A 12,564-nucleotide genomic window follows, 5' to 3' on the forward strand; every position below is an offset into this window, starting at 1 on the left:
ATGTCAAAAGATTTTGGAATATGAATAGTGTTTGGGTTTAGGGTTGGCTGATTTAAATCAAACTGATTTAAATCGAGATTTAAATAATTAATATCAATCATTACTGCAGTTATTAGTCCCATAACTCCCATAACTAATCTATTTAAACTCCCAAAAATAGAAAGTGAGTGTCACTGAGCGACATCTTGATGAGGGGGGTTGGCATTAGCGTATATTTATTACGGAAACGTGAAAAAAAAAAGAGAATGAAAACATTGACGGCAGGTAAACGTTGTGTAGAAGGTACTGTATTGGCAACACTCACCACAGAACGGTGATACTCTCATCCAAGTTATGAAACGTTCGAAATATATAACGATGATACGGTGTGACCGGATACAGGAGATGCGCTAAAACAAAGTCGTCCTCTCTCTCAGCAGTCAGTGCATGATTGAGTCACTGTTTCTTCTGGTTCATGCACTGCGCAAGAAAGACTACCTTTGCCGACTTGTCGGTGCCTATTCGATTGCGCAACTTCGACTGCACAAGTCCAAGCGAGACTGGGAGGTACCCAGGTTCGAATCCCGGTGCCGGCTGTGCTGTCTGGGTTTTTTCCTGGGTTTTCGTCAGACGCTTTCAGACATACGGCGGCACAGTTTCCTTAGAAGTCTGCCCAGGACGCACATTCCCCAGGGCGTCAGTCGTGACGTTGCCCACATCTGTAGGCCAACAACGGCGAGCCCTATCACCACCATCACCACCACCACGAAGCGACGAAAACGCCGTTCCACCACCCTATGAAGATGCGACTGCGGTACGAAGGTGGATTATGGTTTGCAGTCTCTCCGGCTGCAAATTGGATGTGACGAACCTCCACCACTTCAGTGGTGTGACGCAGTTCACGACCTTGTTACAGGACATGTAGCTCTGAAGAAGATGTAACTTGCGCAATCATCTCCTTCAGGGCCGAGAACCTTTCCTTAGTACATTGGATGCAAAATGTTTGCCATGAAATTTGATCCGCTGAGCGCCTGGGAAACTCTCCTACGCACTTCCTGCAGATGCGACGTTTTTTGGAGCAATTCCTCAAATGTTCAATGGACCTCTTTCCGTATTTCAGCAGCATCTGCGATGAAACAGCTCATTCCCTGTAGTTTGTCTAGGGCTATTCCTGTGGGCTTTAGCACGTTAACACTGTCTTCTTCTGCTCATCTGTTCAACTCTACGTCGAGCTCGTTAGCGGCTATTGCTCCGTCGTCCTTCTTGTAACGGTGCCCTTCACCAATCCTCACAAGTGTGGACCAGTTGCTTATGTAGAGCTCGAAACAGTCAACAACGGAGTTCCGGCGCGCATCTTGGGGCACGGCTAGCTTTGGAGCCTCTTTGGACTTCAGCGCTGCTGCAGCTAAGTGATGTGTGCGAAAATACTTCACGATGGCCACAATGCTTTCCTTTACAAATTTAGGTGTCAAATCTTTCGAAAGCAGATGAACCAAGCATGCGCTGCATCCATATGTAAGAAGCGGGGCGCAATCTTCGGTGGATTCCTCCTGTAAATTTCTCATTTGGCGACGTTGGCAGCATTGTCTGTCACGAAGCTGCGCATCTGGCAACATTCTTTATTACCGTTCCGGCTACTTCTAAGTATTATGAGCACGTCCCAAAGTGTCAAGAGTTTCCACGAGGTAGAGTTCTCGGTCTTTCGTAGCCACGCACGCCGATACGATTAGGTCGTTGTGAACATTACTCCAGCCATCGTAGTATAGCCAGTACATCCAACCCACCTACATTTCCGTAAAGATCGTATGCACAGTTCTCGACCTTTATATGCATCATCATATACCTTGTCGTTGGCGTAAGTCAACCTTGCAACTTCCTCGTCTGAAACTTCCTTGTTTGTTTTGCTGGTTCTAACGACGAAGCTGTCCATTGTTCTTTTATTGGCTACATCTGCACGCTGTTTCTTGGATTGTATTGCAGACGCTCACCATTGGATTGTATTGCAGACGCTCACCAGCTCCCGTGGCTCAGTGGTTAGCGTGCTGGCCATGTCACGCCGAGACTGGGAGGTACCCGGGTTCGAATCCCGGTGCCGGCTGTGCTGTGTGGGGTTTTTCCTGGGTTTTCCTCAGACGCTTTCAGACATATGTCGGCACAGTTCCCTTAGAAGTCGGCCCAGGACGCACATTCCCCCAGGGCGTCAGTCGTGACGTTGCCCACCTACGTGAGGCCGACAACGGCAAGCCCTTTCACCACCCACCATCACCACCACCACCACCATTGCAGATGCTCCAGCAACTTCGACCAGCTCCCGTGGCTCAGTGGTTAGATTGCTGGCGATGTCACTTCGAGACTAGGAGGTACCTGGGTTCGAATCCCGGTGCCGGCTGTGCTGTCTGGGGTTTTTCCTGGGTTTTCCTTCAGTCATATGTCGGCACAGTTCCCTTAGAAGTCGGCCCAGGACGCACATTCCCCAGGGTGTCAGTCGTGACGTTGCCCACCCTGTGAGGCCGACAACGGCGAGCCCGTTCACCATCACCACCAGCAGCAGCAACTTTGGGCCCTAAAACGGTGTAGCACCCCAGGCAAAAATCTGTGGGACCACTTCAAAGTGGTTTAGTGGACATGTCCCACTTTGAATGTGGGACCACTTAGTGACTGGGACCGGTTGAAAGCGGGACCACTTTCACGATGATCGCACTTGAAGTGGAACCAGTGGAATTGATCCAGTGGCCCCTCTGCTTAGCGGTCCGGTATCCGGCCACTTAGCAGCTGAGACCCCTGAATGCATGACCGAAAATATTGCGTAGAAATGCACATATTGCTCAAGTATTTATTCTGCTAAAAGCATACACTAAACAGAAAGAAATAATCAATACATCTCTACATGAAGGCGCTCCATCTGTCTGTTCGTTCAGGTCAGGTTCCGATATACGCACGCACGTTCGTACACGTAAGAGAGCGATGGTTCTTCATTCGGTCCACATGGCGTTGCATTTCCTTGCCACAGCCCTTACACTTTACACGGGTGCCATGCATGCAAGAAGTCACGGCCAATTCCTGAAAAAAAAAAAAAAAACACTAAACCTCGTTTCCGAGCAGCCGTCCTGCCAAAAAGTGACTTAACGGCCATGAGAAGATTGAAAAAAAAAGAAAAAACAGCAACGTGGCTGCAAAGTTTCGGATCCCAAAATTGTGGCGACAAAAAGTAGCACGCTCGATCACGATAGCGCCGCCCTTATTTCTCGTAACGTGGTGAAACAAAACCGAAACTGTTTCCAAATCGTCGTACTTTAAGGTTGAGTGCGTAAGATTCGGCTGGCAAGGGAATTCCTGGCAAAGTCTAACCGGAGTTTCACAAAATTTGATCCAACCCAAAATAGTCAGATTTTGTATTTAAAAAAATCATGATTTTTGACAACCCAGTTTGGGTTGCTCAGTAGATACTAATTATAAAATATTTTTGTGCGACCGTGTGGGGGATATGTTTATTAGGAAAAAAGAAAGGAGAGGTCGGGTAGACAGTGCTCGGCTTGCTATTCAAATAAAAAAAAAGACAAGGAAAAGAAAAAGAAGCAGCTGCGCGTGTGGGGCATCGACACAGTACCGCTGCGCACACTAGAAGCAGAGCTTCACCGCATAGCATGCTGTGCGCCAACCATTACCATAGAGGAGGGAGGAGGCGTACGCATTTTTGGGGCAATTACCATATACCCAAATTGCTACAAAAAAGCGTACGCCTCCCCCTCTCCTCGAATCAAAAGCGATAACCCTATCAATCGCGGCAATGGTTGGCGCACAGCATGCTATGCTGTGAAGTTCTGTTTTTAGAGTGCGTAGTGTCGAAAGCACACTCTTGAAACAGATGGTGATGGTGGTGGTGGCGGTGGTGATTCACTTGATAGCAGGCTAAAGGCCAACCATTGCACGGACTGATGCCGTCGATCATTGCTCCTGGTTTGTGGCAAGCGCGGGCCGTACGCCTTTTTGCGACAATTAAAATGAAGGGAGTTTACACTAATAAATCTTTAAGGATAAATCCTTTAAGAAAAGCTCTTTCAAAATATGTTGTTTTACAATAAACCGCGCCAAATTCCCCGATAAGGAATCAACCGCGCAAAAATCCCCGCCCAAAAAACAATCGCTCAAGAATCCACCATGAAAATATGTCGTTGCAAAAAATATATCGTCACAAATAAACCGTTTAAAAATAAACTGTTTAAAAATATATCCTCTAGTTCAACACGACAGCGGAGTGATATATGTGTATCTCTACGCATAGGATAGCAGTAAGACGTAGCTTATATTGGTGGTTTTTGCCATTGTTAGCACTAACTCTCTACCTAGTGGTCTGTCATGGCTGCCATATTCGTTGTGTGTGTGTGTTGTTGCTATGTTTTCCTTTCTAGTGTAGGAAAGCCTATGCATGTCTCGCGTTATTTCACTTCACAAAGCATCGACGGGAACTGCGGCAGTGCTGAGCGATCGTTCGTTCGTGCATGTGCTCTGAGTTCGCTTTACACTGACGTTCAAGTGAAGTACGCTTGCTTCGCGTACGAAGTATGGAAGTCCTATGTACGAAGTATACTCATGGAAGGAGTCCAATTAAATTCGCCGACTTTGGGACAATTTGCAGAAGCGGATTGTCTATTTCACTCGCGGCCATACCACATGACAGTAGCAACCGTGCGGCTGATTTTGGGGGGATTCTGAAACGATTTTTATTTTTAACGACATATTCTTGACCGGGGATTCCTTGGCGTTTTTATTTACACGGGGATATTTGAGCGATTATTTTTGTGCCTTGACCTTTAAGCATATATTCTGGGAGATGTATTATTAACCGCGGCTACTTATGCGTTTATTTTTGAAAGGTTATCTTGAAGGGTTTCATACGGGATACACCCCCCGGGCGTTCTATAAGCGTCGGTTTTTAGTGCTTTATCTGTAAGAGTAAAGTTATTTGTGTGCTATATATCTTGCCAGGGCTTGATTCATCCATGCTTCATATAATAAGCTTTAGAAGTGATATGAAGAAATAATAGAAAGCACATGTACTTTTTCTTTTTTGTTTTTTCCTCTCTTTTTGTACAACCTTACGCAGCGAGGGTTATTGGAAATAGTGTGAGAAGTTCGCATGAAAGTCTAAGAAAAAATCCTGCAGGGTCCCTGAAAGAAACTAGGGGTCAACATGATAGAATGTTTATGAGAAGGCGTGATAGAAATTCTGTGAGACCTTGTTCCGTTATCACAAGCAGGTTCTTTCCGAATGTTGTGGGAACGGTTTGAGAGATTACTGAAGATTTTTTACGCTCCTAGCCAATTATCATCCCAAATGACGTCGATGTTGTTCTGTTCACAACTATTCTCTCCTCCCGTTTTTTTAATGGGAGGTGTAAGCGTTTTTGTGACACTTATGCATTCCCGCCCGGGAAAATCCACGTACCGAAATAAATCGTTGAAAGATCCACGCCCTCAAAATAAACACTGCCAAAATAAATCATAGTTAGTCTTAGGAAGGGAATGTGCCGTATGTTACTTTAAGGGCCACATAAGGGTCATTTCAGTGGAACGCACAGTTAGAAAGTTTTTTACACGGATGTTTCTACCATTACTAATGATGTATCTTCTAATAAGAGCTGGAAAACTTCTGGTGCAAGGCAATGGACGACCACATCCAATACAGCCAAGGTAGTCTCGTTCTCCTATTTTCCAAGGCGCATGTAGGGAGTTTCGGCCGTCCACCAATCAGAGAGGATTTATTTTGAAAGATTTATTTTGAAGAGTTGCTTTCGTAAAGTGTATTCCTACGAGTGGATTTTGCCACCGTGGTTATTGACAGAGTTTATTTTCGATAAATTATTTTGCAAAGTTGATTTTTACATGACTTATTTTTCAATATGTTATTCTTAAATTATTTATTTCGGCGTCATCCCTGTTTTAACACTGTACACTCTTAACAGTAAACTTCACGGCATAGCACGCTCCTATCCAGCCATCATCTTTAATGATATCGTTATCTGCCCTGGGGGCTTAATCACTTCCATCGCTCGCGAGCAAACGAGGGGCGGAGCTCTCGTTAACACGAACACGTGACACGTTTCACGTGACGCGCTTTTTTCGTTAACGGGACAAAGGCGTAATCTCTTGCTCGTGTAACGACCGGCGTCGTCGTCTGCCTAACGAATGTGTTCACGTGCTCACAGGCTTCATCGCCTACATGGCTCATGATCTAACGAAGCGCGAGGAACTCGGGAGCTCGAGCACGTGGTGTATGACGCGCTCTTTTCGTTAAACTGACAGGGGCGCAATCTCTCGGTCCAGTTACGATCGAATGAGATCGTTTGCCTAACGAGTGGGTCTACCCACTCGTTAGAGTGTGAAACATCTTCATTTGGAGATTTGCAGAAACGGAATTTCTGCAGAAACGAACATGTATTGCTTCATGATTGTGTACAAAATGACATGCTCCCCCTTTCATCGTATTTACACCAGTGGTTACATGAGGGCTGTGAGATATTCTCGAGAAGACGCAGATGAAGACGAGAAAGAAGCTGAAGGAGTGACAACGACAAACCATAGACAAATCATGCGAGCTATCCAAACAAAATCAAACAACCTCATTGGTCGAAAAGATTGCAGCCTCGTTGGCAGCTGTAGTTCGTTCAGGGCGGTGACATCCCAACACGTAAGGGCTCGTAACGAGCACGATAGCCTCAACGAAGAGGCTAAACGAGGAGCAGAGATTGTACCACAGCAGAGCGTCGTTAAGTTTCTTCGTTTCGTTACTCCTAACGACTCGCTGACGTTGAAGCTGCACAAGAAAGATGGCGGATGGATTCTTCGCTTGGGCGATCACACAAGCGGCTAACTGTGCCCCATGGATGTGATGGCGTCAGGATGCCTTTCAACTGGATGAGACAGATTTTGTAAAGTTCTTCCGTCTGCCAAGAAACGCTCTCCGCACCGTTTGTGAGGACTTGTGACTGTGTACTTCACTCCGTCTTGATAGCTACGGGTGTTGTGATGAACAACAAAGGCGAAATGGATACATATAGAAGTGTTCGAATTGTTCTCTTTAATAGTTCATTGCGGACACTCTGTTGCTGTTGTAATGAACGTGAAGAGCAAAGGATTCTGTACATTTCCTGAGGTCGATTGTCTTGAATAGTTCCATAACATTCTCTTGCTTCGCGGTGCTAACACGGAATTAAATCAGTTCACTAATGTTCTGTTAAAGCTCACTGGAAAAACGTTGCACTGCAAGTTTATTTTAAGTCTACTGTTTATGAAGCCTGACAGTAAGGCTGCGCGTTGTACTTCAATGCTTGAAGAAAAAATTTACATAATATATAATAATTTTTGGTACATAAATTTACATACATTTACATAAAGTTAATGAAATAAGTGTATACGTTGAGGAGAACGGGCAGCCTCCTCCTCTTCCTTCTTTTGATACTTCTGATACCACTACATCTTCCCTTTCTGGTCTCGGACTCCCATGTGCCCTAGAACTCAGCACACACTAGTTCTCGTATCATACTTAAGGTCATTCTCAGCCGACACCATGGTCAGGGCAGGAAACTGATTTACAATTTCTTGCGTATTGCTCGACGATTATCCTTACAGTGACGTACTGTTTATTCATTATTTTCACACGACTAGCGAGCCATATATTGAGACGGAAAGAAAAAGAAGATGTTGAACGAGCATGGGAACGAACATTGGAACGCAGCGAGCATGTACACTCTTAAAAATGAACTTCACCGCATAGCACGCTCCTAACCAACCATCATCTCGAATGATATCGTTATCTGCCCTGATCTGTTGAAAACGAGAGGCGTACGCCTTTTTGTGACACTTATGCTGTTCATAATTGTCACAGAAATGGCGTACGCCTCCCGTTTTCAACAAATAAGGGCATATAACGATATCATTCGAGATGATGGTTGGCTAGGAGCGTGCTATTCGGTGAAGTTCATTTTTAAGAGTGTATGAGAGCACAAGAATGCGAGCTATCGGAACAAATCAAATAGTCCTATTGGTCGGAGAAGATGCAGCCTCGCTGCCAGCCTGCTCTTCGCTCAGGGCGGTGACATCACAACACGTGAGCGCTCGCAACGTGCACAATAACCACAAAGAAGAAGCTTCACGAGGAGCAGAGATTGTGACCACAGCAAAGCATCGATAAAGTTGCTGGTTTCGTTAGCCGGAACGACTCGTTCAGCTGTCTCGGGCCGTTAAGTTCAACGTGTGAAACGATTAAGCCCCGAAAACTGGAGGCATACGCTGTCACAAAAAAGGCGTACGCCTCCCGTTTTCAATAAATCGGGACAGATAACGATATCATTAATGATGATGGTTGGCTACACTGTTAAAACAGAACTTCACCACATAGCACGCTCCTAACCAACCATCATACCGAATGATATTCTGTGCCATGATTTGTTCAAAACAGGGGAGAGGCGCCTATCTGGGACAAGATAATATGTCCCAGATAGGCGCCTCCTCTCATTTTCAACAAATCATTGCACAGAATGATGTCATTGGGAATGATGGTTGGCTAGGAGCGTGCTATGTGGTGAAGTTCTGTTTTAACAGTGTAGGAGCGTGCCATGCGGTGAAGTTCATTTTTAAGACTGTAGAAATGCAAATTTGTGAGTGCAGCCACACGTGCATGCCACACCAAACCCAGCTTTCAAGTTTTCCTTTTTGGAATGACAACTGTGTTGTCTTTCCAGCGGGGTTTAGAGGACATCCGTCTTTATTCTCTGTATGGAGACAAAGGTCGCGCTGCTCAAAAGTTACCGCAAGAAAGTAATAATTATTAATTCGGGGCATTACGTCGGGAGAGAACTGTGATCATGACCGACACCACAGTGGTCGGGTCTGTGGATTAGTTTTGCCCACCTGAGGGTTCTTTAACGTGCACCGAAATTTCGACACGTGGTACACCACATTTTAACCTCCCACGCGGAAGACAGCATACCGCAGGAAAGCTTAGGGTATGACGCCGAAGTTTCACGATTGCGCACCAAGACCGAATAATCCAGCGGTCCGAACAATAAAGGTGCTTTTATACGTCGCTATCCTAACCTAACATCACAAACAGCGGTACTCTATCATGTCCTCTTGTTTCCGCGCAGACCTGTTAGCACGTTGTTCCGGTGAGGGGAAGAAAGACCGTTTACCGGCTTTGGATCCAACGAAAGAGCACACGTACAGAACAGTGGTGAAAATCCTGAAAGAGGTGGCTGACACATTCAAGGACCAGTTCATACATCTTGGTATGGATGAAGTCAATTATGCTTGCTGGTGCGTACCTTATGTGTGTGGAGCGGCGATATTGGCATGCCTCGATCGAAGACTAACTGTATTATGCTTTCTGTTACAGGCGCCAAAATCCGGATATTCAATATTTTATGAAAGAACAAGGTCTATCTTCGCTGAGTGAAGTTGAAGGGTACTACGTTCATCGGCTGTTACAAGATCTCAGAAGCTTCGGTTCCAAATACATGATCTGGCAGGATCCCATAGACAACGGAGTGGAGGTGATTGATTTAAGTTATTACATTTTACCTCTAACGGGCAACTAATGCTGTTCAGCAACCGGAAGTACAGAAGAAACGCAACCAGTGGGTAGTTAGTATCTGTTCTTCACTACGTCACTACGTCTTCACTACGTCGTTTATATCTGTTCTTCATCACGTACACTACACAATGTACAACTGTGCGACATCAAGAGACTGCGAACTGAGCCTCGCGCGTGAAACGGTTCATGAAAATGTCATAACTAAAGATGAGTGCAGTGCGGGTATACCCGCGCACGTTTGTTCTTCGCGGGTATACGTGTCCGTGTCATCGCGGGTTGCGGGTAAGGTGCGGGTATACCTGCAATACCCGCAAGTGCGAAACCAACCCATCGAATTTTGGTGTATGACCGGATTCATTGCGAACATTTGGCCCGAAATACTTTCGAAGACGTTATATATCCAATTCATCATCTCAAAATGAAGCTGCTGTTGTTGTTTGCCATATGTAGGGTTAATTTTGGCTTTCTTTCGATACCACGACTGGTACGCGTTGTGCCAGTGATCAGCCAGTTGTGCCAGTAGTCAGCAGCGGCCAGCGTCTTACGCGTTGGAAAAGTGTCTCGCTAACGTTCGTTGTCCCCCGCATCAATAAATCATTTTGATCTGTGACGGTCATGTGGCGTAACTGAAACATGCGTACACATTGGGCTGCGGGCACATCGGCGGGTATGAGTATACGCGTCGGCATGTGCGGGTGCGGGTTGCACCAATGACACTGCTGCAGATGCGGATGCAGGTTGTGCTCTCGAGGGAGCGGTGCGTGGGTTCGAATTTCCGTACCCGTACTCATCCCTAGTCATAACCTGCATTACGCAGCCCTTATGCAAGGCCCTCAGCCACAACGATGTGGCACGCGTCCAAAGGCACATACAGGGTGCTTCACCTAAGCTGTTAAACAGTTCCCTTAAAATGCACTCTTCTGCGAATGCTGAGGTCAACCTTATTTATCCGCAGTGAGCTTTTCTTACAACGATTCCGGTTGCAAACGGGTCACGTCGACAGGACTGCCGACAGGTGGCTACGAAGGGCTCGGCTCGCGCTGTCGATGCCCGCTCCGTCGTGGTCACGTGGCTCCATGTGCAAAGAGCGCCGCGGTAAACCAGGGAGTACCTGCGATCAGAGGTAGGCATCCTGACGAGGGCAAATGAGGGTGAGGGTGCCCTCACCCTCACATCACCCTCACTTCACGCACATTGAGGTGAGGTGAGGTGAGGAAAAAAATTCTAAAAGGGAAATTGAGGTGAGGTGAGCTGAGGTGAGGTGAGGAAAAATTCTCAAGAGAGATTGAGGTGAGGTGAGGTGAGGAAAATTTTCGAGAAGGAGGTTGAGGTGAGGTGAGGAAACTTTTTTGACAAGGACGCTGAGGTGAGGTGAGTGAGGAAAAATTTCCGAAATTGAGATTGAGGTGAGATGTGGTGAGGTGATAAAAAAATTTTGAGAGGGAGGGTAAGGAGATGAGGAGCGGCTATTTTCAAATGCGCGATCTCTTAAAAGTGCACCGAGAACCAGCTTTTTCTATTACCAATGTAGAGAAATGTTTTTGTACTGTGAACATTGGCTCTCTACACTAAAATGTGTTCGCTGTAAGCGCGTTAGTTTCAGACTTTCAGTTGAGTCAGGTACATGATAGACGTGTCAGATCAGATACATGTACAAGTGAATATAGCTTATGTGTGCTTTATGTATTTAGCTCAGATTTCAATACAATCAAACCAGTCAGTTGAGTCACATACATGATGTGAGACACATGAACAAGTCAGTATAGTTCCGTGTGCTTTGAGTGTTAGATGCCTTAGATGTTTTAGTGTGCAGATGCCTTTCACGTATATTATTTGGAACGACAGTACATGACAACCAGTGTCCTTATCAGAGACTGATGTAAGAAATGGAGGCAACAACACGCGCTTTAAGTGCAATAAGCGCAATTAATGGCATATATTCCGTATTGCCACAAGTTGAAATATTGAGCTTTTAGTACGGCAATGAAGTTAGGTGAAAAGACACAAGAGGTCTGTGTCTACATAAAGTAATTTAATTAGTAAGTCAACACATAAGTCACTAGTGATCCGTACAGCACGTCTACCTGATTGCTTCAAAACAAGGGTCTGGAAGAAAAGGTCCCTGAATTCCGGCTACAAATGAATACGTCTGCTATTTAAATAATATTGATCGATAATATCACGTCATAACAGACAAAAATGCAAAATGTACAAGTAATTCGAAGTATAGCTGCATACCATCCCGAAAACGACTTCTTTACATTGCAGCTCCATTATCATTCTTGCTTGAGAGATACTCGATAAAAGCCATTCCTGCCTTGCCAGTATGAAAAACATCTCAAAATTGCTCGGTTTGTGCAACTTCTCTACCCATGTCCACCCTACGTCCAATTTTTACTGATCGTACATGTAGTGGATACTTGTTGCAAGAAGGACGAACCAAGCAAGGCAATGAATCTTAGCTGTAGTACTTGTAACTTGTTGTCAGGAGTCAACCAACGAAGCAGTAAAAAGCCAACTACAACGTATACACCTACCCGCTCCTAATACTTTTTTTGATTCCGTGTTAGCGCCGCGAAGCAACTGCGGCTATGAACAATGCCACACTTAATTGAAAGAGCAATCGTGAAGTGGAAAACGTTTTACATAACAGGTTAAGGTGAGCTGGACGAGGCAAAAATTATAACAAATAGATGAATATATTTTAGAAAGAAGGTTGAGGTGAGGTGAGGTGAGGAACATACTTTAGAATGAAGGTTGAGGTGAGGTGAGGTGAGGAAAATACTTCAGAAAGAAGGTTGAGGAGAGGTGAGGTGATGAAAAAGTGTTCTGGAAAATGTTGGGGTGAGGTGGGGGAGGAAAATAATTTTAAAATGATGTTGAGGTGAGGTGGGGTGAGGAACGAAATCCTCCCAAAAAAAATGAGGTGAGATGAGGAAAAACATCTGTGACGAAAATTGAGGTGAGGGCAAAGATCGTGAGGGCATTTGCCC

General features: G+C 45.4%; 1 protein-coding gene across 1 annotated transcript in view; it reads left to right on the forward strand.

Annotated features, from left to right (window-relative positions):
- Positions 1 to 12,564, forward strand: part of LOC135378630 (beta-hexosaminidase subunit beta-like) — a 66,588-nt gene that overhangs the window by 31,897 nt on the left and 22,127 nt on the right. Inside the window, exons 7-8 of the mRNA XM_064611712.1 lie at positions 9,126 to 9,294; positions 9,374 to 9,530. Coding sequence (XP_064467782.1) covers positions 9,126 to 9,294; positions 9,374 to 9,530 — 326 coding nt within the window. The remainder of the gene's footprint in view (positions 1 to 9,125; positions 9,295 to 9,373; positions 9,531 to 12,564) is intronic.

Source organism: Ornithodoros turicata, chromosome 1 (genome assembly GCF_037126465.1).
Source record: "Ornithodoros turicata isolate Travis chromosome 1, ASM3712646v1, whole genome shotgun sequence".
NCBI lineage: Eukaryota > Metazoa > Arthropoda > Arachnida > Ixodida > Argasidae > Ornithodoros > Ornithodoros turicata.